The sequence below is a fragment of the Ascaphus truei genome, assembly GCF_040206685.1.
Source record: "Ascaphus truei isolate aAscTru1 chromosome 2 unlocalized genomic scaffold, aAscTru1.hap1 SUPER_2_unloc_6, whole genome shotgun sequence".
NCBI lineage: Eukaryota > Metazoa > Chordata > Amphibia > Anura > Ascaphidae > Ascaphus > Ascaphus truei.
This window is the reverse complement of record NW_027453820.1, coordinates 67,787-95,534: the sequence shown is the minus strand read 5'-3', so window position 1 is coordinate 95,534 and position 27,748 is coordinate 67,787. Positions and strand designations below refer to the sequence as shown.

The following is a 27,748-nucleotide window of genomic DNA, read 5'->3' as shown; positions in this document are numbered from 1 at the left end:
CTGGCAGAGAGGACTGAGTGTGGGTCTGGTAGAGACAGTGGAGTGGGAGCAAGCCTGGGAGCTCCTTGACTATCACATGCTGCAGCTATAAGGAACCCTCCTGCTGGTAATCTCACCCCTCCATATTCACCTCTGCCATGCCTCTTACCCCTTCCCTTCCACCATGACTTAACCCCTTTCTCTCCCCCGTATTTCTCTCGGCTCTCACCCATGCCTCTTGACCCCCTCCTTCCCCATGCCCATTAACCCTCGCCTCCCCATGCTCTATTAATGTGTACAGGAGAAGGGGGGGGGGTCATGGGGGTAATTATACATTCTCTTACCATGCACCCCAAAACTGGAACAACCTACCAGAGACTCTCTCATCCACCACCAGTTTAAGTTCTTTCAAAACTAAGGCTCTCACATTTTAATCTGGTCTGTAACTGTTACATACGCTTATAATATATATTATCTTTAACTGTGCATGCAATGTCTTGTATATAATGTATGCCCTGTTCACTTATGTAACTGTATTTGTAACCATGTATTATTTGTCATCTTAACTCTGTGCCCAGGACATACATGAAAACATGAGGTAACTCTCAATGTATTATTTAAGTAATAATCCCTGAAGAACAGGGCATTACTGGCCAATAATGCCCTGGCTGGAAGAGTTGAAGTCCCGAGGCGAACCAAGCCAGGGCATTATTGGGCAGTAATGCCCTGTTCTGAGGGGATTATTACTATTATAGGCTAAATGTAGGCTTATTTCATAAATAATAGACACTTTTGTATAGTTAAATAGATTTTTTTATTAAAATAAAATGGTAAATACATGAAACCACCTCTATATACGCTTACACTGCAGCTATCTATATCCACACACTGCCGCCTCCTCTGCGTACACACACACACACCAACTCACACACAAACTGCTGCTACACATACAAAACAGCACACCACACACAACACAATGCCTCTACACACACACACACACACTGGAGCTCTAGACACACAACACAGCATCTCGTCTATACTTACTACACAGAACCTCTACACACACAGCAGCTCTACACACATACAGCAGCTCTACACACACACCAACTCTGCTGCTACACACACATGCTACACCCATAAACGGTGCTACTGACACACACACACACACACACACACACACACACACAAGCTCTATGCACACACATCAGCTCTACACTCACACAAACTGCTGCTACACATACAACAGCACAACACACACTGCAGCCACAATAAAAAATGCAGCCACTTACTAAACTTTGCACTCTCCCCCCCAGCTCTACACACAACACAGCACCTCTACACCCCCCCCCCCCCTGTTATGGATTACAAGTATTTTCTGGCATATAACGCATAATGAATACAGGTCACAGGTACATATATACATAGTATCATTGTAAGGCCTAGTATAGCTTAGAGTATACTGTTAAAATCCTGGTTTTCTTGTCTTAGAAATAATAGCTTGTTTTGCTCAGAAGTGGCAGGATATTGGGACAGGTTACATAGACATAAAAGGGGAACTAACACCGGTAAACACGCCGTGGTTTGAACGGTAACTTATGAAATATCATATGTCACTAACTGTAATTCCTAAGATCGTAAACATCATACGTCACTAACTGTAATTCCTATAGCGTAAACATCATACGTCACAAACCACAGAGTATGGACACATGACACGTGACACACGTACGCAGTAAACAATGCACTCTATAATAGGTTTGCCCGACTCCATGTTAGACCAGAGAGAGAACCGAACTTAGGTGTGAAGTCACACAGATGAGACTTGAGCTGGGACTGGCTGACCTATCGTAATATCTTTTGGTTTGTGAGTATTGACAATGCATATCTAGTTTTAATCTCTGCATAGTTAGGAATGGATTGGTAACATACTGTAACTGCTAGCCATTAGCTTATAAGAAGCTTGTTCTGATATTTCTGAATATTGTTGTGATACAATAAATGATAAACCTTTTCTTATACAAACTCTGAGTACCCTTTCTTTATAATAATCTAGCGATACCCTCCATATCATAATATGTGAGAGTGTGGCCGAGACTTTTTCAAGTGCAACATTGTGGTTTGTGTTCTCTGCTTAGTGCAGGATATAACTCACCATAAGGCGACACTTGATAAAGGAAGGTAGGTGATTGAACCCAGATTATGGCGCCCAACGTGGTTAATTACTCATGAGTTGTATAATAAATCTTACGTTACCCATTTAATCTTGAAAGTACACGTGTATGCTATTTCCTCTTTATAAAAGAGAAGGTACAATTTTCATTTTATATATATATATAGTATATCATGGCTGTTACGGAGTTTGCACGAGTTGCATATCTGAATGTTTTAATGAGGAATCAGTATCAGAGAAATCTGATTAACGGTGAAACTCTGGCATTTGAAATTCAATTTGGCCCGTGGGGACCTGGGGCAAGATACTGCTATCTAACAATAGACACCACAGCTGATCCAAACACATATCAGTACATACAACAGGCATATGATCCGTTGATACACACGATCATTAATTTGACACATAATGCAGCGACTGTCATTTTGGGACAACAGCCTGTGATTGCTACAGGCGTGGACAGACATGGTCCTATTAATTCTGGTGCGAAATATGGGGAGAATCGCACACACTTATTTACACCAGTTACATTACCTGAGTTAACACCAGCAGCACGCGACGTTCTGACAGAGCGCGGAAATGCAACTGCAGAAATCACGCTGTTAAGAGAAATTGTTAATGCCCTCTTAGCAACAAGAGGAGCTGCTCCAGCGTTAATTGACGTACCAGCTCGGGTACAAGTTTGTATTCCCATGGCGAACATTAAGGCTACTATTGGAAAGTTGCCAACTAATCCAAAAGACATTGCATTGTGGCTTAATGAGAGAACGCATTGTTTAGATGGGGTGTATCCTACACCGATCGCAAATCAGAAACTTGCTTTAGTGAATTCCCTGCTACCAGCGGGTTTGTCAATCACATTGGCTGAAGCACGAGACTGGGATTCAGTCATCAGCAATGTGTATGAGAAAACCCATGGAAAAGTTACTATCTCATCACTGGCAGATACGCTAGGACAAGTTAATAAGACTAGTGGGATTGTAGCAGCTTATATTCTGGGGTTACGCTTTACACAAGGCAACCATGAGATTGTGTGGGGTTGTCTGAAGGCTTTGATTAAGGGACAAGGTTTGCTGTTAGACCTTGAAAGACAAATTCAGGGTGTACCAGTGGAACAAAAACCAATTATGGTTCCTGAGATTCTGAAAAATACGTACACTCTCGTTGGCAGATCTTTGACTGGGGATCCTATTGGGTTAACTAAGCCACAAGCCAGTGACAGGAAGCCTGAGCGATCGAACGCAGACAAGAGGGGAAATTTTCTTGTCCAAGAGAGAAAGTGGAGACCTCCGTTCACCCAGTATCAGACTCCAGTTTATCCTAGAGACGAGCAGTGGGACAGAAGAGGTAATTTTCAAAGAGATAATAGAAGTTTTCAGACTCCTACACAGAGACAAAACACTCCTACACCACAGACTACACAACAAAATACACGCTTTGAACAGCAAGCTCGTAATGAGGGTGCAGTGTCCAGATATAATCTGAGACAATACATTAAAACTCCTGACAGATATGGGCAAGGCAAGGCTAGCGAAATTCAATTTCGTGACAAGCGTACAGGTTTTGCTACGCAGACTTCAGGACTAACAAATAGCCAACGTGAGGTTAAGCAAGCTGCAGCAGCGACACCGGCGAGCACAGAGAAGTTTGTTGGGAAGATAACTCACTTCCCTGCAGACCTCCTCTTTGAGGAATGACAAACTTAACGTTACACATTCACTACAAGGGAAAAGATTATACTGGCCTATTAGACACACAAGCCGACATATCCCTTGTAAGAACTGATATTTTAATAGATGAAAATTATGTACACGACATCACGATACAAACAATTGAAGGAAATGGCACTTATCCTTCATATTATTTAGACTTAAAAATTAATGACAGAAAAGTTTCTATTGAATTAGTTGAACATGACAGATTAGATTGTGACTTTCTTATAGCATACAAAGATGTGGCTTCCTTCTTTACAATAAAAGAGGAAGTTACAGAAAACCGCAAGCAGACGGAATTGACTGTGAAATTTGACTTGGAAAAAATTATCACAGATCAATGTAATGAAAATGCTTTTAATGATAAAACAAAATTGTATAATTGGTTAATGACACACAAATATATATTTTTCAGCAATGGGAAAATCAGGTGGGATTTAGAAAAGGAATTGTACATAATATTAATACATGTTCTACACTTCCAAAGCAACAGGCACAATATAAAATTAATCATGCCGCCTTACCAAGCATACAAATTGTAATCAATGATTTGCTTAAACAAGGAGTACTACTTGAACAGTATAGCCAAATGAATACTGCAGTATATCCAGTGCCTAAAAAAGATGGTTTGGCGAATGGTGTTAGATTATAGGGAAGTGAACAGAGTCACACCTTCAGTGACAGCACAGAACGCTTGGTTCATCGGTTCATACTATGGGTAACCAGTTTGCAGATAGTCTCGCGCAAACTGTAAGTCAGAAGTTTGCCGTTAACAAAGTGTTAACAAGGGCACAGTCAAAGTCAGCCAGTCTCGATGCAGAGTTGTATGCTTGTCTGGATGCCACCAGGCCTAATCCACCTGGGTATCCTAAGAAATACTCATTTAAACAAGTCAACAATAATTGCATGGTTGTAATTGATGCTAATGAATTCATTGTTCCCCCTGTAGCAAGCAGGATGCAGATCGCTACGCAAGCACACGACAGTGTGGGACACCCTCACCTAGGGAGAGAAAATGTTTTGTTGACACTGAAACACAAATACTGGTGGCCGAACATGAGGAAAACAGTTAAGACAGTTCTAAGCAACTGTAAACCATGTCGGTTGGTAAACAGTCCTAATCATCAGACCCCACCATTTATTATTAATGCAATACCGAACAAACCGTTTGATTTAATATATTTAGACCATATTGGACCTTTGCCAGCATCACATTCCTACAAACATGTTTTGGTTTGTGTTGATGCTTGTACAAGGTTTACCCCGTTCGTAGTACGACAGCTAGCTCTACGCTTAATTGTCTCAACACCTTAGTAAGTGTGGCTAAGCCCAAGGCCTTTCATACCGATGGTGGACCTGCTTTCACAGCAGCAGAAACCAAGGAGTGGGCCGCAATATTAGGTATTGACTGGGCATACAGCTCGCCGTCATATTCTGGAAATCGCTGGAATCTTTGCACTAAAAATTACGAGGTAAAACGACTTTTAACCAAAATGCTATCTAATCGTCCTACACAGTGGTATCCACTCTTAGTTACAGTTCAAATTGGCCTAAATAATATTCCTAACACAATAACTGGTAAAACACCACATGAACTGTTATATGGTACTCCTATGAATACACAGTTTACTAATGATTCTATTTCTGTCCCAGGGAGACTTGAACAAATATTAATTTTACAGGAATTGAGGGATTCTTTTTCCCATACAGCCCACACACCATGTAATCCTGCAGCTTGGACGCCGCAGATTGGACATTCGGTCCAGGAGAGGGTTGCTAAGGTAAAGCCGTTGCGGCCTAAGTGGAAGAAACCTACCACGATACTGAAAAAAATAAGTGAAAGAACCTTTGTTATCCAAGATACTAAAGGCAAAGAAAGAAAAGTGAGTATCGATAATCTTAAACCTACAGCTCATTGCAGTAACGACACTGTTCAAGATGGAGGAGACACCGTATCTGCGACAGACTTCGATGGAGCTGCAGCCTCTCGAAGCACAGATTGCAAGACAACAGGATGTGGAAAATAATCATGCAGGTGAGGTCCTACAAGCTGAAGCTGACTTCCCTGACAGTGACCAAAGACATATATATGTGTTACCTGCCATACCGGATCAACGCAATATTTACCAGAAGGCCTATCAAACAATGGCTAAGGTGATCACAAAGAAAAGACTGTTAAAGACTATTTTGTGTCTCTCAATCTGTTTTGCTTTTCTAGCAATATCGGCCAGCGTTATTTTCAGGTTACAATGGCATTTTGTGACTCAGCAAGAAGGAGAGATCATCAACTGGAAACGTACAGCTGCACACAGTATTACCACACCAGACTCCGGAATCGTGAAACGAGGACTACACTACGATTTGAAACCGGTGGAGATACAGTCGGTGGGTATACCTCAAGGTGTGTATTGGAAGCCGTTTCCTAAACCTATCATCCAGAAACGAAAGACTTTGGGGATTTCACAGGTTGTGCTGTTTGATTCAACTGTGCTAGCTAAACAAGCTGGTATAACTACGCCAGAAGGAAGGAAGCTGGTGACACAACATCTGAATGCACAGATGCAACAGCTGCAATCTACAAGCCTGAAATATGATTTACCCCTTCATGACCATTGGAAGCAGCAAAGCTACCGTGAACAACGTTGTTATGCTGAATTTGGACATTGCTATTTCATTGACTTTCAAGGAACACGTAAATGGCCAACGAAGGAGCTGAAAGCTGATCATTGCCCTCGGCCTGGTGTGACCATGGACAATATAAGGTATAAGCAATACCCTATTTTCTATCTGAATACAGGTCAAATCACTCAGAACGGATTCGTTCCCAACGGACAGACTGATCCAAGAGTGGCATTCTGGGAAGGTGCTGAAGAAGAAGAGTACAGAATACCTGGAGGGGTAAGACCTTATACTTCTGCTGTTTTTTGCACTGACAGTATTTACTCAGGATGGTGGAACTCATCAATAACCGCTGAGGACCTGTTACACAAACTTCAAGATGTGATGGAAGATGCTAAAACTGGACAGCTAAAGACAGCAGCACTTCCGAAAGAATGGAATACAAAAGGTGATGGTATGTTGTTTCGTGAACCTACAGCATGGGACACTTGCACTCAACCACGCTTTGCTACATTTACCAATACTACATACTACAGCCATTCATGTAAAGGTTTCAACAATGCGTGTGGTATCACATTGGAGAAATTCATTAATGAAGGAATCTGTGATAAGGACACTACAGTATTCAAATACGGTTGTAAACCATGTTCTTTTTATTACAATCTCACGCAAGGCTATTTTAACTGGCAACCGAAAATGATTGATCAAGGATTTTTACATTTTTCTGGGTTACGAGGTTTTTGGTGTGTGGAGCGAATAGTGATTATGAAACCTAATTACAAAGTCTACTCCCTGTTCCAGAAATGTCTCAATGATAGTTTGCATATGAATGTTGACACGGTAATCAGGGCGATGAGCGATTTGATGAATGTTCAAATAGCTCCAAATGATAAACCCTGTGATTATGACACGTGCACCACACATAATATTGTTAACATGCCCTACTCAGAGGCAATGTGGGGTACGAATGCAACAATTAATGCCATAGTGTATTATGAAAATGACACAGAGTTCATGAATGAATGTAAAGTTTCAAGTAAAACATCTACAAGACAATTGCTTACTAACGATGATGTTCTTATAACCACAGGACACCTGCTGAGTGATTCTGTTTCTGTTATAAGTCAAATCTCTGACTCAAATGATGAAGAATTAAGGAGAGGTATTTTGGTGTTAAGAGATCACATGATAAAATTTGCTTCCTACACAATTTCAGATATAACAGTGTTATCTGAAGAAATTAAAGCTTTGGTTATTCTTAATCACATTACTTCTATCAGGTTAACAATGCAAAGTAAAAAGGTTGACATATCACTTTTGAATCTCACTTTGATCACACAGACTCTCAATTTAAGTCCGAAAGAATCTGAAATCCTGGCATATGTTTCACAAACCACAGTTTATGACATACGAGAAAGAAACCACAGACGGGTTCATAACCCTGATGACTCTTTATGGGAAGTTTTTTTATACTATGAATTATTTATTCCAGGAGATGTGTATACAACAAATTGGGAACTGCTTAATTTTGGACACATAACACACACAGGTTCTTATTTCGCAAGGGTGCAGGTTGCTCAACCATTTCAGTACATGTCTGTGAAATGTGATCGTGAATTTTTCATCAGCACTATAAGATGTGTTGATAGAGGTTATTTGATTTGTGATGACATTATACAGCACATGCCTTGCAATGATCAAATGCAAGGTAGCAACTGCCCGATAACTGCAACACCCATTCAAACTCCTTTTACATTAATTCACAGCTTAGATAATGGGAGTTACATAGTGTTATCTACAGAAGAGGATTGCGATATACCACCTTTTCAGGCATCACTTGTCACGGTTAATGGGAGTATACAGTGTTATGGTACTACACTTATTCCACCTCTGTTACATCAGACATTCACATCTGGAGTACATTTCCAGGTACCAGCTATCACACTGATCCTTCCTCACATGACAGCCTATTTGGCACATTTAAAGAAAATGAAGGTTACTATAGGGTTCACACATGATATAGTACATACCCTTTTACAGAGAGTTCACAGTGAATTACTACGTGTTGATTTACACCTGGGTGATTTTCCCCAGTGGTTAACTACACTAGGTGAATCATTGAAAACTTTTTGGCCAATGACAGGTAATTTTTTGACAAAAATAGGCACTAGCCTACAAACTACTGGTAAAAGTATTTTTAGTGGACTAGGGAATGCGTTTGGAATCCTAGGTTATTTGAAACCACTATTGTTTTTTATTTTAGGGATAATAATACTTGTTATTTTGCTTCGTATTTTCTCTTTTCTTCCGAAGATGAAGAGGCGATCAGCTTAATCACATTTTGCTTTCTAGCATATATTCTTATATTTTTACCTAGATACTAATATACTGTTTTAAGCACACAGGTCAAATCTAACCTGCTGCAGTATGCTTTGTTGCAAGGACACAGACGAAAAGAAAGATACTTCACAAATCTTGCGTCTACCACGGTCCTATCAAACTTCCATGAGGATGTACTTAGATGAACTGGTTTTGCCACATCGGAAACCACGCAAAGTGCATGCAGTTCACAACACGATGAGAGACTTTATGTATCAGAACTCTCTTGCTTCCTCAGGACCGTTTTCAGTTTTAACACCTAATGGGACATTGCTACCGCGTAGCTTGCAAATGTTATGTAATTTTTGGCAAGTGAAATCTTTGCTATCTCTTGGTTATCAACCCAACTTCAAGTGTAGAGACATTCACCGTCAAATATTTCAAATGTCTTTTTATACAATTGAAGAAGGTCATATCAGCATTGTTAGCCACGGGTCATATAATTGTACCACTTTGTTTGCATGTTCAGGTAATAAACATCAACATTGTTTTGGGGCCCGTTGGGATACTACGCTTTTAAGTATGTATGAACGTCAACATCAACCCGCTTTACAATTGGGTGATTTTTACAAATTGATACCTTCCCGTCGTGGAATAACTTGTGCACATATGCGCAGTTGTGGGTGTTTTGGCGATCAATCACATACTCCTGTGAGTTCAAGCTCATCAACATCAGAGAGCTGTGACACTGTCTTCCAATAGTACACATAATGAATATTTTCTGCTTTGATAGTTTTTCTGCATTTGCAAAAATATGATAATTATGTGTAGGAGAGGGTGTTATGGATTACAGGTATTTTCTGGCATATAACGCATAATGAATACAGGTCACAGGTACATATATACATAGTATCATTATAAGGCCTAGTATAGCTTAGAGTATACTGTTAAAATCCTGGCTTTTCTTGTCTTAGAAATAATAGCTTGTTTTGCTGAGAAGTGGCAGGATATTGGGACAGGTTACATAGGCATAAAAGGGGAACTAACTCACGTAAACAGGCCGTGGTCTAACGGTAAATTATGAAATATCATACGTCACTAACTGTAATTCCTATAGCGTAAACATCATACGTCACAAACCACAGAGTATGGACACATGACACGTGACACACGTACGCAGTAAACAATGCACTCTATAATAGGTTTGCCCGACTCCATGTTAGACCAGAGAGAGAACCTAACTTAGGTGTGAAGTCACACAGATGAGACTTGAGCTGGGACTGGCTGACCTATCGTAATATCTTTTGGTTTGTGAGTATTGACAATGCATATCTAGTTATAATCTCTGCATAGTTAGGAATGGATTGGTAACATACTGTAACTGCTAGCCATCAGCTTATAAGAAGCTTGTTCTGATATTTCTGAATATTGTTGTGATACAATAAATGATAAACCTTTTCTTATACAAACTCTGAGTACCCTTTCTTTATAATAATCTAGCGATACCCTCCATATCATAATATGTGAGAGTGTGGCCGAGACTTTTTCAAGTGCAACATTGTGGTTTGTGTTCTCTGCTTAGTGCAGGATATAACTCACCATAAGGCGACACTTGATAAAGGAAGGTAGGTGATTGAACCCAGATTATGGCGCCCAACGTGGTTAATTACTCATGAGTTGTATAATAAATCTTACGTTATCCATTTAATCTTGAAAGTACACGTGTATGCTATTTCCTCTTTATAAAAGAGAAGGTACAATTTTCATTATATATATATATATATAGTATATCATGGCTGTTACGGATTTTGCACGAGTTGCAGATCTGAATGTTTTAATGAGGAATCAGTATCAGAGAAATCTGATTAACGGTGAAACTCTGGCATTTGAAATTCAATTTGGCCCGTGGGGACCTGGGGCAAGATACTGCTATCTAACAATAGACACCACAGCTGATCCAAACACATATCAGTACATACAACAGGCATATGATCCGTTGATACACACGATCATTAATTTGACACATAATGCAGCGACTGTCATTTTGGGACAACAGCCTGTGATTGCTACAGGCGTGGACAGACATGGTCCTATTAATTCTGGTGCGAAATATGGGGAGAATCGCACACACTTATTTACACCAGTTACATTACCTGAGTTAACACCAGCAGCACGCGATGTTCTGACAGAGCGCGGAAATGCAACTGCAGAAATCACGCTGTTAAGAGAAATTGTTAATGCCCTCTTAGCAACAAGAGGAGCTGCTCCAGCGTTAATGGACGTACCAGCTCGGGTACAAGTTTGTATTCCCATGGCGAACATTAAGGCTACTATTGGAAAGTTGCCAACTAATCCAAAAGACATTGCATTGTGGCTTAATGAGAGAACGCATTGTTTAGATGGGGTGTATTCTACACCGACCGCAAATCAGAAACTTGCTTTAGTGAATTCCCTGCTACCAGCGGGTTTGTCAATCACATTGGCTGAAGCACGAGACTGGGATTCAGTCATCAGCAATGTGTATGAGAAAACCCATGGAAAAGTTACTATCTCATCACTGGCAGATACGCTAGGACAAGTTAATAAGACTAGTGGGATTGTAGCAGCTTATATTCTGGGGTTACGCTTTACACAAGGCAACCATGAGATTGTGTGGGGTTGTCTGAAGGCTTTGATTAAGGGACAAGGTTTGCTGTTAGACCTTGAAAGACAAATTCAGGGTGTACCAGTGGAACAAAAACCAATTATGGTTCCTGAGATTCTGAAAAATACGTACACTCTCGTTGGCAGATCTTTGACTGGGGATCCTATTGGGTTAACTAAGCCACAAGCCAGTGACAGGAAGCCTTAGCGATCGAACGCAGACAAGAGGGGAAATTTTCTTGTCCAAGAGAGAAAGTGGAGACCTCCGTTCACCCAGTATCAGACTCCAGTTTATCCTAGAGATGAGCAGTGGGACAGAAGAGGTAATTTTCAAAGAGATAATAGAAGTTTTCAGACTCCTACACAGAGACAAAACACTCCTACACCACAGACTACACAACAAAATACACGCTTTGAACAGCAAGCTCGTAATGAGGGTGCAGTGTCCAGATATAATCTGAGACAATACATTAAAACTCCTGACAGATATGGGCAAGGCAAGGCTAGCGAAATTAAATTTCGTGACAAGCGTACAGGTTTTGCTACGCAGACTTCAGGACTAACAAATAGCCAACGTGAGGTTAAGCAAGCTGCAGCAGCGACACCGGCGAGCACAGAGAAGTTTGTTGGGAAGATAACTCACTTCCCTGCAGACCTCCTCTTTGAGGAATGACAAACTTAACGTTACACATTCACTACAAGGGAAAAGATTATACTGGCCTATTAGACACACAAGCCGACATATCCCTTGTTAGAACTGATATTTTAATAGATGAAAATTATGTACACGACATCACGATACAAACAATTGAAGGAAATGGCACTTATCCTTCATATTATTTAGACTTAAAAATTAATGACAGAAAAGTTTCTATTGAATTAGTTGAACATGACAGATTAGATTGTGACTTTCTTATAGCATACAAAGATGTGGCTTCCTTCTTTACAATAAAAGCGGAAGTTACAGAAAACCGCAAGCAGACGGAATTGACTGTGAAATTTGACTTGGAAAAAATTATCACAGATCAATGTAATGAAAGTGCTTTTTTTTTTTTTCCCAAAGTTTTTTTATTAGGCATTGTTCATAATACGTTGTACACAAAATAGACATCAAGTTGCCTAATACAGGTTTTCTTTGTTTTTTAAGGACAGAGAGAAGGAAAGGCTCAACGCGCCCCCGACCTTCAAACATGGGTCGGTAGGGTTGGCGTGAGGGTGGAAACAGAATGTGGGGGGATGGGGGGGGAAAGGAGAGAGAAAAAAGGGGGGGGGGTGGGGCTGCGGGGTGGGGGGGAGGGAGATCCTACCCCCTTGGTCCATTGCGCGTTGCCCATCCATCTTCGTTGTTTTCTTTAGCGTGGAGTAGCAATTGTTAGTCTTACATGGGAGTCAGCTATGTAATCCCTATTTTGTGGTACAGGGCGATCCTTTTTAGTCCCGCATGTGGGTTATCCACGGGTCCCATATCTTATAGAACGGCTCCGTCTTCCTTTACACGAGGGGATTGAATCTATACCTGTCACTGCACGAGGGGATTGAATCTATACCTGTCCCTATACGAGGGGATTGAATCTATACCTGTTCTTACACGAGGGGATTGAATCTATACCTGTTCCTACACAAGGGGATTGAATCTATACCTGTTCCTACACAAGGGGATTGAATCTATACCTGTCCCTACATGAGGGGATTGAATCTATACCTGTCACTGCACGAGGGGATTGAATCTATACCTGTCCCTACACGAGGGGATTGAATCTATACCTGTCCCTACACGAGGGGGTGATAGAATTAATCAGCTTAATCAGCGTGAGATGTTTTGGATCCTCTCACTTAATACTCTATCCCCTTTTGGGATTAATACAGAATGGGACCTAAAACATTTTCTCTAAACTATATTATTCCTTTGCCCATTCTCAGGTTATATAATACTGTTTGTTTCATATACATTTGTTTCTATCATTGAGATACATATGTGTCTCTCCCTAGTCACATTTGATGAGTAGTATTGTTTCCTTAATGTGGCAATTTTTTCAGTGGTTTATTTATTTACATCCTATTCATTATGTACAGTTAGGTCCGGAAATAATTGGACATTGACACAATTTTCATAATTTTGGCTCTGTACGCCACCACAATGGATTTTAAATGAAACAACCGAGATGGAATAGAAGTGCAGGCTTTCAGCTTTAATTCAAGGGGTTGAACAAAAATATCGTATGAAACGTTTAGGAATTGCAACCATTTTCATACACAGTCCCCTTATTTCAGGGGCTCAAATGTAATTGGACAAATTAACACAATCATAAATAAAATGTTCATTTGTAATACTTTGTTGAGAATCCTTTGCATACAATGTCCATGCGTTCCAGACTTCAAGCAGTCATCACCAGGTGCTGGGTTTCCTCCTTTGTGATGCTTTGCCAGGCCTTTACTGCAGCTATCTTCAGTTATTCGTGGGTCTTTCTGCATCAAGTTTTGTCTTCAGCAAGTGAAATGCATGCTTGATCGGTTTGAGATCAGGTGATTGACTTGGCCATTGCAGAATATTCCACTTCTTTGCCTTAAACTCCTGGTTGCTTTTGCAGTACGTTTTGGGTCATTGTCCATCTGTAAAGTGAAGCGCCGTCCAATCAACTTGGCTGAATCTGAGCAGACAATATATCCCTATACACTTCAGAATTCATCCGGCTGCTTCTGTCACATCATCAATAAACACTAGTGACCCAGTGCCATTGTAAGCCATGCATACCCATGCCATCACACTGCCTCCACCGTGTTTTACAGATGATGTGGTATGCTTCGGATAATGAGCCGTTCCAAGCCTTCTCCATACTTTTTTCTTCCCATCATTCTGGTACAGGTTGATCTTAGTTTCATCTGTCCAAAGAATGCTGTTCCAGAACTGGGCTGGCTTTTTCAGATATTTGTTGGCTAAATTTAATCTGGCCTTTCTATTCTTAAGGCTTATGAATGGTTTGCACCTTGTGGTGAACCCTCTGTATTTGCTCTCGTGAAGTCTTCTCTTTATGGTAGACTTGGATAATGATCTATCTACCTCCTGAAGAGTGTTCTTCACTTGGTTGGATGTTGTGAACGGGTTTTTCTTTACTATGGAAAGGATCCTACGATCATCCACCACTGTTGTCTTCCGTGGACGTCCAGATGTTTTTGTGTTGCAGAGCTCATCACTGCGGTCTTTTTTTTTTAAAAAATTCTCAGAATGTACCAAACTGGTAATTTGGCCACTCCTAATGTTCCTGCTATCTCTCTGATAGGTTTTCTTTTTTTTTTGCAGCCTAAGGATGCCTTGTTTCACTTGCATTGAGAGCTCCTTTGACCGCATGTTGTGGGTTCACAGCAACAGCTTCCAAATGTGAATGCCACACCTGGAATCAACTCCAGACCTTTTACCTGCTTAATTGATGAAGAAATAACAAAGGAATAGCCCACACCTGTCCATGAAACAGCTTTTGAGTAATTTGTCCAATTACTTTTGGTTCCTTGAAAAAGAGGGGGCTACATATTAAAGAGATGTAATTCCTAAACCCTTTCTCCAATTTTTTTGTGAATACCCTCAAATTAAAGCTGATATACTGCACTTTAAGCCCATATTCATTATTTAACTGTAACTTGAATTTATTTTCGCACACAGCCGAAATAATAAAACCTGTATCAGTGTCCAATTATTTCCGGACCTAACTGTATATTCCCTTTATCAAGATTCAAATTGTTCTTTGCCTTGGTAGTTGAGGTTACATTTATTATATGTATATTATTACATGATTATATTATATTATTTGGTGTTACAGTTGATTTAATCTAAGATAATTGTATTCTCCCCACATCCTATCCATTTTTAAATGTTATGCTTTTTCATTTTATTTGTATTGTCCTTATGAGTCTATTTAAGTTTATTGTTATTGTATTCTTTATTGTGTCCTTTTGCTGGATTTCTCCCCCACAGTTATACTGCCTTCTTTCCGTGGTTACATTTTCCCCGGACTGTTTTGTTCCCATGGGACTTTTTTACCTGGGATACAGGTAGGCAGTGTTTCCGGCGGGGAGTGCCTATAACGTGACACTCTCTAGACTCAGGAAACCACTCTGTGATAAAGCGCCCATGGCGAGAAACGCGTTGGAGGTTTCTCTTTTAACTTAGGCTGTGTCTCAATAACTCTTTTATTTTTTCTACTTTTGCCTCCAGTTCTTCTTTTCTGCAGTGCTCCTTTTTTTCTTTATTTTGAATGTGAGAGGAGACGGAAAGAGAGGAGTCAAATATTACACCAAGGCCGCCTGCTTGGGAAATTATATGAATAGTATTTGTGATTGACAAACATGACACAAAATGTAGCAGTTTAGTTTATGTGGGTCTTATGGCAGAAGATTACATTGGCAGTGTAGTCGCTGCATCACTTAGATTGTAAGCTCTCCAGGGCAGGGATTTCCGTTCCTATTGTATGATTTTGTTTGTTGCACTTATTGTATTATAATTCCCTGTACTGTATTGTTTCTGCTGTAAAGCGCTGGGTACACTGCGGGCCTTATATAAATAAAGACATACACACATGGGCATCTACTATATCTTTACGCTATAGGTTCCTGTCTGGTTTAGTTGATATTATTAATGCACTAATATGATAGACCAGGAGTTCCTTAACTTTACTTCTCATGGACATTTTCAGTGTTAATTATTTGGAGGATGTACATGTATCCTTAAATAATGAATACAGTAATAAATACAAGTTATATATGTATCAATGATTTCACTGTGAGATCTGCTACAAATAGATTTCAGGCCTTCGGGAACCACCACAGTCATTAGGGGTCACTGGATGTCCATGTGCCAAAATGTGCCACAATTTTAAAACCCTGGATAAGAGAATATTTTGTTAATTAAGCATTGGTGAAATAAATTCTTCAGTGTTTTGGATTTGTAATTTGCGTTCCGCAATTTAATTTACAGATTGAAAACATTTGTTCTGTCTTTTTTGTTTACTTCTGTTAGAGATCTACCTGAATGAGGAACAGAACTTGAGCTCTGATACATCCAGAAGCTGTCTGACTCCTCGCAGCCCGGAAGTGCCAAAAAACAATGATTCCTGCCACATTTTAGACACATACAAGGAACCAGTGGCACATGATGGTGAATTTACAGACCTTGTACAGCACACAGCGGAGACGGACTCTAAATATGGGTCCAGCAAAAGGAATGCAAGAGATTTAAGAAGAAACCACAGTGCTCAGCCTTTTCTCTGTTGTCAGTGTGGCAAAAGCTTCTCACTGGACAGGGACCTGCTCACACACCTTTGTGTCCCCACTAGGGAGCAAACCTTTACATGTACAGATGGTGGGAGTAGTTTCTCACTGAAGGGAAAACTTCCTTCACACCAGATGATTCAGACAGCAGTGACTCTTTTTACTTGTACAGTGTGTGGGAAACAGTTAACTACCAAGAGTACCCTCCGAAAACATGAGCGGATTCATACAGCGGAGAAACCATTCCCATGTTCAGAGTGTGAGAAACAATTCAGTTCTAAGAGCCACCTCCTCAGACACCAGATGACTCATACAGGGGAGAAACCATTCACATGTTCAGAGTGTGGGAAACAATTCAGTTCTAAGAGCCACCTCCTAATACACCAGAGGACTCATACTGGAGAGAAACCATTCACATGTTCAGAGTGTAGTAAAAGCTTTTCTTGGAAGAGTGATCTCCTCATACACCAGATGACTCATACAGGGGAGAAACCATTCACATGTTCAGAGTGTGGGAAACAATTCTCAGTTAAGAGCTGTCTCCTCATACACCAGATGACTCATACAGGGGAGAAACAATTCACATGTACAGAGTGTGGGAAACAATTCACAGTTAAGAGCAGTCTCCTCCTACACCAGATGACGCATACAGGTGAGAAACCATTCATATGTTCAGAGTGTGGGAAACAATTCAGTATTAAGCGCAATCTCCTCATACACCAGAGGACTCATACTGGAGAGAAACCATTCACATGTACAGAGTGTGGGAAACAATTCAGTATTAAGAGCAGTCTCCTCATACACCAGAGAACTCATTCAGGAGAAAAACCATTCACATGTACAGAGTGTGGGAAACAATTCAGTATTAAGAGAAACCTCATCAGACACCAGATGACTCATACTGGAGAAAAACCATTCACATGTGCAGAGTGTAGTAAAAGCTTTTCTTGGAAGAGTGATCTACTCAGACACCAGATGACTCATACAGGGGAGAAACCATTCACATGTACAGAGTGTAGTAAAAGCTTTTCTAGGAAGACAGAGCTCCTCAACCATGAGCGGATTCATACAGGGGAGAAACCATTCACATGTACAGAGTGTGGGAAACAATTCAGTATTAAGAGAAACCTCATCAGACACCAGATGACTCATACTGGAGAAAAACCATTCACATGTGCAGAGTGTAGTAAAAGCTTTTCTTGGAAGAGTGATCTCCTCATACACCAGATGACTCATACAGGGGAGAAACCCTTCACATGTACAGAGTGTGGGAAAAGCCTTTCTCAAATGAGCCTCCTCTCCCACCACAGGATTCATACACAGAAGGAACCATTTCCATGCACATAGTGTGGGGAAAGCTTTTCACAGAGGATCAGCAGCCTTACACACATGAGATAAACTATCTGATTGTTCAAAGTAGGGTTGGACAACACACCAGTAGCATAGTAATACTGCAGTAATAAAAATGGAGGGTAACGCAATACTTGCCATTATTTCTTACCATGGCATTCCTATCAGCAGCTGCAGAGTGGGGGTGGGTCTGGAAGAGAGGCGTGGGGGTGGGCTGGCAGAGAGGACTGAGTGTGGGTCTGGTAGAGACAGTGGAGTGGGAGCAAGCCTGTGAGCTCCTTGACTTTCACATGCTGCAGCTATAAGGAACCCTCCTGCTGGTAATCTCACCCCTCCATATTCACCTCTGCCATGCCTCTTACCCCTTCCCTTCCACCATGACTTAACCCCTTTCTCTCCCCCGTATTTCTCTCGGCTCTCACCCATGCCTCTTGACCCCCTCCTTCCCCATGCCCATTAACCCTCGCCTCCCCATGCTCTATTAATGTGTACAGGAGAAGGGGGGGGTCATGGGGGTAATTATACATTCTCTTACCATGCACCCCAAAACTGGAACAACCTACCAGAGACTCTCTCATCCACCACCAGTTTAAGTTCTTTCGAAACTAAGGCTCTCACATTTTAATCTGATCTGTAACTGTTACATACGCTTATAATATATATTATCTTTAACTGTGCATGCAATGTCTTGTATATAATGTATGCCCTGTTCACTTATGTAACTGTATTTGTAACCATGTATTATTTGTCATCTTAACTCTGTGCCCAGGACATACATGAAAACATGAGGTAACTCTCAATGTATTATTTAAGTAATAATCCCTGAAGAACAGGGCATTACTGGCCAATAATGCCCTGGCTGGAAGAGTTGAAGTCCCGAGGCGAACCAAGCCAGGGCATTATTGGGCAGTAATGCCCTGTTCTGAGGGGATTATTACTATTATAGGCTAAATGTAGGCTTATTTCATAAATAATAGACACTTTTGTATAGTTAAATAGATTTTTTTATTAAAATAAAATGGTAAATACATGAAACCACCTCTATATACGCTTACACTGCAGCTATCTATATCCACACATTGCCGCCTCCTCTGCGTACACACACACACACACCAACTCACACACAAACTGCTGCTACACATACAAAACAGCACACCACACACAACACAATGCCTCTACACACACACACACACTGGAGCTCTAGACACACAACACAGCATCTCGTCTATACTTACTACACAGAACCTCTACACACACAGCAGCTCTACACACATACAGCAGCTCTACACACACACCAACTCTGCTGCTACACACACATGCTACACCCATAAACGGTGCTACTGACACACACACACACACACACACACACAAGCTCTATGCACACACATCAGCTCTACACTCACACAAACTGCTGCTACACATACAACAGCACAACACACACTGCAGCCACAATAAAAAATGCAGCCACTTACTAAACTTTGCACTCTCCCCCCCAGCTCTACACACAACACAGCACCTCTACACCCCCCCCTGTTATGGATTACAGGTATTTTCTGGCATATAACGCATAATGAATACAGGTCACAGGTACATATATACATAGTATCATTGTAAGGCCTAGTATAGCTTAGAGTATACTGTTAAAATCCTGGTTTTCTTGTCTTAGAAATAATAGCTTGTTTTGCTCAGAAGTGGCAGGATATTGGGACAGGTTACATAGACATAAAAGGGGAACTAACACCGGTAAACACGCCGTGGTTTGAACGGTAACTTATGAAATATCATATGTCACTAACTGTAATTCCTAAGATCGTAAACATCATACGTCACTAACTGTAATTCCTATAGCGTAAACATCATACGTCACAAACCACAGAGTATGGACACATGACACGTGACACACGTACGCAGTAAACAATGCACTCTATAATAGGTTTGCCCGACTCCATGTTAGACCAGAGAGAGAACCGAACTTAGGTGTGAAGTCACACAGATGAGACTTGAGCTGGGACTGGCTGACCTATCGTAATATCTTTTGGTTTGTGAGTATTGACAATGCATATCTAGTTATAATCTCTGCATAGTTAGGAATGGATTGGTAACATACTGTAACTGCTAGCCATTAGCTTATAAGAAGCTTGTTCTGATATTTCTGAATATTGTTGTGATACAATAAATGATAAACCTTTTCTTATACAAACTCTGAGTACCCTTTCTTTATAATAATCTAGCGATACCCTCCATATCATAATATGTGAGAGTGTGGCCGAGACTTTTTCAAGTGCAACATTGTGGTTTGTGTTCTCTGCTTAGTGCAGGATATAACTCACCATAAGGCGACACTTGATAAAGGAAGGTAGGTGATTGAACCCAGATTATGGCGCCCAACGTGGTTAATTACTCATGAGTTGTATAATAAATCTTACGTTACCCATTTAATCTTGAAAGTACACGTGTATGCTATTTCCTCTTTATAAAAGAGAAGGTACAATTTTCATTATATATATATATATAGTATATCATGGCTGTTACGGATTTTGCACGAGTTGCAGATCTGAATGTTTTAATGAGGAATCAGTATCAGAGAAATCTGATTAACGGTGAAACTCTGGCATTTGAAATTCAATTTGGCCCGTGGGGACCTGGGGCAAGATACTGCTATCTAACAATAGACACCACAGCTGATCCAAACACATATCAGTACATACAACAGGCATATGATCCGTTGATACACACGATCATTAATTTGACACATAATGCAGCGACTGTCATTTTGGGACAACAGCCTGTGATTGCTACAGGCGTGGACAGACATGGTCCTATTAATTCTGGTGCGAAATATGGGGAGAATCGCACACACTTATTTACACCAGTTACATTACCTGAGTTAACACCAGCAGCACGCGACGTTCTGACAGAGCGCGGAAATGCAACTGCAGAAATCACGCTGTTAAGAGAAATTGTTAATGCCCTCTTAGCAACAAGAGGAGCTGCTCCAGCGTTAATTGACGTACCAGCTCGGGTACAAGTTTGTATTCCCATGGCGAACATTAAGGCTACTATTGGAAAGTTGCCAACTAATCCAAAAGACATTGCATTGTGGCTTAATGAGAGAACGCATTGTTTAGATGGGGTGTATCCTACACCGACCGCAAATCAGAAACTTGCTTTAGTGAATTCCCTGCTACCAGCGGGTTTGTCAATCACATTGGCTGAAGCACGAGACTGGGATTCAGTCATCAGCAATGTGTATGAGAAAACCCATGGAAAAGTTACTATCTCATCACTGGCAGATACGCTAGGACAAGTTAATAAGACTAGTGGGATTGTAGCAGCTTATATTCTGGGGTTACGCTTTACACAAGGCAACCATGAGATTGTGTGGGGTTGTCTGAAGGCTTTGATTAAGGGACAAGGTTTGCTGTTAGACCTTGAAAGACAAATTCAGGGTGTACCAGTGGAACAAAAACCAATTATGGTTCCTGAGATTCTGAAAAATACGTACACTCTCGTTGGCAGATCTTTGACTGGGGATCCTATTGGGTTAACTAAGCCACAAGCCAGTGACAGGAAGCCTGAGCGATCGAACGCAGACAAGAGGGGAAATTTTCTTGTCCAAGAGAGAAAGTGGAGACCTCCGTTCACCCAGTATCAGACTCCAGTTTATCCTAGAGACGAGCAGTGGGACAGAAGAGGTAATTTTCAAAGAGATAATAGAAGTTTTCAGACTCCTACACAGAGACAAAACACTCCTACACCACAGACTACACAACAAAATACACGCTTTGAACAGCAAGCTCGTAATGAGGGTGCAGTGTCCAGATATAATCTGAGACAATACATTAAAACTCCTGACAGATATGGGCAAGGCAAGGCTAGCGAAATTAAATTTCGTGACAAGCGTACAGGTTTTGCTACGCAGACTTCAGGACTAACAAATAGCCAACGTGAGGTTAAGCAAGCTGCAGCAGCGACACCGGCGAGCACAGAGAAGTTTGTTGGGAAGATAACTCACTTCCCTGCAGACCTCCTCTTTGAGGAATGACAAACTTAACGTTACACATTCACTACAAGGGAAAAGATTATACTGGCCTATTAGACACACAAGCCGACATATCCCTTGTAAGAACTGATATTTTAATAGATGAAAATTATGTACACGACATCACGATACAAACAATTGAAGGAAATGGCACTTATCCTTCATATTATTTAGACTTAAAAATTAATGACAGAAAAGTTTCTATTGAATTAGTTGAACATGACAGATTAGATTGTGACTTTCTTATAGCATACAAAGATGTGGCTTCCTTCTTTACAATAAAAGAGGAAGTTACAGAAAACCGCAAGCAGACGGAATTGACTGTGAAATTTGACTTGGAAAAAATTATCACAGATCAATGTAATGAAAGTGCTTTTAATGATAAAACAAAATTGTATAATTGGTTAATGACACACAAATATATATTTTTCAGCAATGGGAAAATCAGGTGGGATTTAGAAAAGGAATTGTACATAATATTAATACATGTTCTACACTTCCAAAGAAACAGGCACAATATAAAATTAATCATGCCGCCTTACCAAGCATACAAATTGTAATCAATGATTTGCTTAAACAAGGAGTACTACTTGAACAGTATAGCCAAATGAATACTGCAGTATATCCAGTGCCTAAAAAAGATGGTTCATGGCGAATGGTGTTAGATTATAGGGAAGTGAACAGAGTCACACCTTCAGTGACAGCACAGAACGCTTGGTTCATCGGTTCATACTATGGGTAACCAGTTTGCAGATAGTCTCGCGCAAACTGTAAGTCAGAAGTTTGCCGTTAACAAAGTGTTAACAAGGGCACAGTCAAAGTCAGCCAGTCTCGATGCAGAGTTGTATGCTTGTCTGGATGCCACCAGGCCTAATCCACCTGGGTATCCTAAGAAATACTCATTTAAACAAGTCAACAATAATTGCATGGTTGTAATTGATGCTAATGAATTCATTGTTCCCCCTGTAGCAAGCAGGATGCAGATCGCTACGCAAGCACACGACAGTGTGGGACACCCTCACCTAGGGAGAGAAAATGTTTTGTTGACACTGAAACACAAATACTGGTGGCCGAACATGAGGAAAACAGTTAAGACAGTTCTAAGCAACTGTAAACCATGTCGGTTGGTAAAAAGTCCTAATCATCAGACCCCACCATTTATTATTAATGCAATACCGAACAAACCGTTTGATTTAATATATTTAGACCATATTGGACCTTTGCCAGCATCACATTCCTACAAACATGTTTTGGTTTGTGTTGATGCTTGTACAAGGTTTACGTGGTTATACCCCGTTCGTAGTACGACATCTAGCTCTACGCTTAATTGTCTCAACACCTTAGTAAGTGTGGCTAAGCCCAAGGCCTTTCATTCCGATGGTGGACCTGCTTTCACAGCAGCAGAAACCAAGGAGTGGGCCGCAATATTAGGTATTGACTGGGCATACAGCTCGCCGTCATATTCTGGAAATCGCTGGAATCTTTGCACTAAAAATTACGAGGTAAAACGACTTTTAACCAAAATGCTATCTAATCGTCCTACACAGTGGTATCCACTCTTAGTTACAGTTCAAATTGGCCTAAATAATATTCCTAACACAATAACTGGTAAAACACCACATGAACTGTTATATGGTACTCCTATGAATACACAGTTTACTAATGATTCTATTTCTGTCCCAGGGAGACTTGAACAAATATTAATTTTACAGGAATTGAGGGATTCTTTTTCCCATACAGCCCACACACCACGTAATCCTGCAGCTTGGACGCCGCAGATTGGACAATCGGTCCAGGAGAGGGTTGCTAAGGTAAAGCCGTTGCGGCCTAAGTCGAAGATACCTACCACGATACTGAAAAAGATAAATGAAAGAACCTTTGTTATCCAAGATACTAAAGGCAGAGAAAGAAAAGTGAGTATCGATAATCTTAAACCTACAGCTCATTGCAGTAACGACACTGTTCAAGATGGAGGAGACACCGTATCTGCGACAGACTTCGATGGAGCTGCAGCCTCTCGAAGCACAGATTGCAAGACAACAGGATGTGGAAACTAATCACGCAGGTGAGGTCCTACAAGCTGAAGATGACTTCCCTGACAGTGACCAAAGACATATATATGTGTTACCTGCCATACCGGATCAACGCAATATTTACCGGAAGGCCTATCAAACAATGGCTAAGGTAATCACAAAGAAAAGACTGTTAAAGACTATTTTGTGTCTCTCAATCTGTTTTGCTTTTCTAGCAATATCGGCCAGCGTTATTTTCAGGTTACAATGGCATTTTGTGACTCAGCAAGAAGGAGAGATCATCAACTGGAAACGTACAGCTGCACACTGTATTACCACACCAGACTCCGGCATCGTGAAACGAGGACTACATTACGATTTGAAACCGGTGGAGATACAGTCGGTGGGTATACCTCAAGGTGTGTATTGGAAGCCGTTTCCTAAACCTATCATCCAGAAACGAAAGACTTTGGGCATTTCACAGGTTGTGCTGTTTGATTCTACTGGGCTAGCTAAAGAAGCTGGTATAACTACGCCAGAAGGAAGGAAGCTGGTGACACAACATCTGAATGCACAGATGCAACAGCTGCAATCTACAAGCCTGAAATATGATTTACCCCTTCATGACCATTGGAAGCAGCGAAGCTACCGTGAACAACGTTGTCATGCTGAATTTGAACATTGCTATTTCATTGACTTTCAAGGAACACGTAAATGGCCAACGAAGGAGCTGAAAGCTGATCATTGCCCTCGGCCTGGTGTGACCATGGACAATATAAGGTATAAGCAATACCCTATTTTCTATCTGAATACAGGTCAAATCACTCAGAACGGATTCGTTCCCAACGGACAGACTGATCCAAGAGTGGCATTCTGGGAAGGTGCTGAAGAAGAAGAGTACAGAATACCTGGAGGGGTAAGACCTTATACTTCTGCTGTTTTTTGCACTGACAGTATTTACTCAGGATGGTGGAACTCATCAATAACCGCTGAGGACCTGTTACACAAACTTCAAGATGTGATGGAAGATGCTAAAACTGGACAGCTAAAGACAGCAGCACTTCCGAAAGAATGGAATACAAAAGGTGATGGTATGTTGTTTCGTGAACCTACAGCATGGGACACTTGCACTCAACCACGCTTTGCTACATTTACCAATACTACATACTACAGCCATTCATGTAAAGGTTTCAAGAATGCGTGTGGTATCACATTGGAGAAATTGATTAATGAAGGAATCTGTGATAAGGACACTACAGTATTCAAATACGGTTGTAAACCATGTTCTTTTTATTACAATCTCACGCAAGGCTATTTTAACTGGCAACCGAAAATGATTGATCAAGGATTTTTACATTTTTCTGGGTTACGAGGTTTTTGGTGTGTGGAGCGAATAGTGATTATGAAACCTAATTACAAAGTCTACTCCCTGTTCCAGAAATGTCTCAATGATAGTTTGCATATGAATGTTGACACGGTAATCAGGGCGATGAGCGATTTGATGAATGTTCAAATAGCTCCAAATGATAAACCCTGTGATTATGACACGTGCACCACACATAATATTGTTAACATGCCCTACTCAGAGGCAATGTGGGGTACGAATGCAACAATTAATGCCATAGTGTATTATGAAAATGACACAGAGTTCATGAATGAATGTAAAGTTTCAAGTAAAACATCTACAAGACAATTGCTTACTAACGATGATGTTCTTATAACCACAGGACACCTGCTGAGTGATTCTGTTTCTGTTATAAGTCAAATCTCTGACTCAAATGATGAAGAATTAAGGAGAGGTATTTTGGTGTAGATCACATGATAAAATTTGCTTCCTACACAATTTCAGATATAACAGTGTTATCTGAAGAAATTAAAGCTTTGGTTATTCTTAATCACATTACTTCTATCAGGTTAACATTGCAAAGTAAAAAGGTTGACATATCACTTTTGAATCTCACTTTGATCACACAGACTCTCAATTTAAGTCCGAAAGAATCTGAAATCCTGGCATATGTTTCACAAACCACAGTTTATGACATACGAGAAAGAAACCACAGACTGGTTCATAACCCTGATGACTCTTTATGGGAAGTTTTTTTATACTATGAATTATTTATTCCAGGAGATGTTTATACAACAAATTGGGAACTGCTTAATTTTGGACACTTAACACACACAGGTTCTTATTTCGCAAGGGTGCAGGTTGCTCAACCATTTCAATACATGTCTGTGAAATGTGATCGTGAATTTTTCATCAGCACTATACGATGTGTTGATAGAGGTTATTTAATTTGTGATGACATTATACAGCACATGCCTTGCAATGATCAAATGCAAGGTAGCAACTGCCCGATAACTGCAACACCCATTCAAACTCCTTTTACATTAATTCACAGCTTAGATAATGGGAGTTACATAGTATTATCTACAGAAGAGGATTGCGATATTCCTCCTTTTCAGGCATCACTTGTCACGGTTAATGAGAGTATACAGTGTTATGGTACTACACTTATTCCACCTCTGTTACATCAGACACTCACATCTGCCGTACATTTCCAGGTACCAGCTATCACACTGATCCTTCCTCACATGACAGCCTATTTGGCACATTTAAAGAAAATGAAGGTTACTATAGGGTTCACACATGATATAGTACATACCCTTTTACAGAGAGTTCACAGTGAATTACTACGTGTTGATTTACACCTGGGTGATTTTCCCCAGTGGTTAACTACACTAGGTGAATCATTGAAAACTTTTTGGCCAATGACAGGTAATTTTTTGACAAAAATAGGCACTAGCCTACAAACTACTGGTAAAAGTATTTTTAGTGGACTAGGAAATGCGTTTGGAATCCTAGGTTATTTGAAACCACTATTGTTTTTTATTTTAGGGATAATAATACTTGTTATTTTGCTTCGTATTTTCTCTTTTCTTCCGAAGATGAAGAGGCGATCAGCTTAATCACATTTTGCTTTCTAGCATATATTCTTATATTTTTACCTAGATATTAATATACTGTTTTAAGCACACAGGTCAAATCTAACCTGCTGCAGTATGCTTTGTTGCAAGGACACAGACGAAAAGAAAGATACTTCACAAATCTTGCGTCTACCACGGTCCTATCAAACTTCCATGAGGATGTACTTAGATGAACTGGTTTTGCCACATCGGAAACCACGCAAAGTGCATGCAGTTCACAACACGATGAGAGACTTTATGTATCAGAACTTTCTTGCTTCCTCAGGACCGTTTTCAGTTTTAACACCTAATGGGACATTGCTACCGCGTAGCTTGCTAATGTTATGTAATTTTTGGCAAGTGAAATCTTTGCTATCTCTTGGTGATCAACCCATCTTCAAGTGTAGAGACATTCACCGTCAAATATTTCAAATGTCTTTTTATACAGTTGAAGAAGGTCATATCAGCATTGTTAGCCACGGGTCATATAATTGTACCACTTTGTTTGCATGTTCAGGTAATAAACATCAACATTGTTTTGGTGCCCGTTGGAATACTACGCTCTTGAGTATGTATGAACGTCAACATCAACCCGCTTTACAATTGGGTGATTTTTACAAATTGATACCTTCCCATCGTGGAATAACTTGTGCACATATGCGCAGTTGTGGGTGTTTTG

The 27,748-nt window shown here is 40.5% G+C and overlaps 3 protein-coding genes across 3 annotated transcripts in view; all 3 read left to right on the top strand.

Moving 5' to 3' along the window:
- The window catches only part of LOC142473298 (uncharacterized), an 88,369-nt gene extending 70,136 nt beyond the window's left edge, over positions 1–18,233 (top strand). The window contains 1 exon segment of the mRNA XM_075580497.1: positions 16,874–18,233. Coding sequence (XP_075436612.1) covers positions 16,874–18,099 — 1,226 coding nt within the window. The 3' untranslated portion in view covers positions 18,100–18,233.
- LOC142473294 (uncharacterized) lies at positions 2,947–9,099 on the top strand. The gene is made up of 2 exons (XM_075580495.1): positions 2,947–6,623; positions 6,798–9,099. The coding sequence occupies exons 1-2, from the start codon at positions 5,800–5,802 to the stop codon at positions 8,812–8,814; spliced, it is 2,841 nt and encodes a 946-aa protein (XP_075436610.1). The 5' UTR covers positions 2,947–5,799; the 3' UTR covers positions 8,815–9,099.
- Positions 18,234–23,968: 5,735 nt separating the features above from the next.
- On the top strand, positions 23,969–27,364 carry LOC142473293 (uncharacterized). Its single transcript, XM_075580494.1, has 2 exons — positions 23,969–24,885; positions 25,060–27,364. Exons 1-2 carry the CDS (start codon positions 24,062–24,064, stop codon positions 25,916–25,918), a joined length of 1,683 nt encoding a protein of 560 aa, XP_075436609.1. The 5' UTR covers positions 23,969–24,061; the 3' UTR covers positions 25,919–27,364.
- The last annotated feature ends 384 nt before the right edge of the window (positions 27,365–27,748 follow it).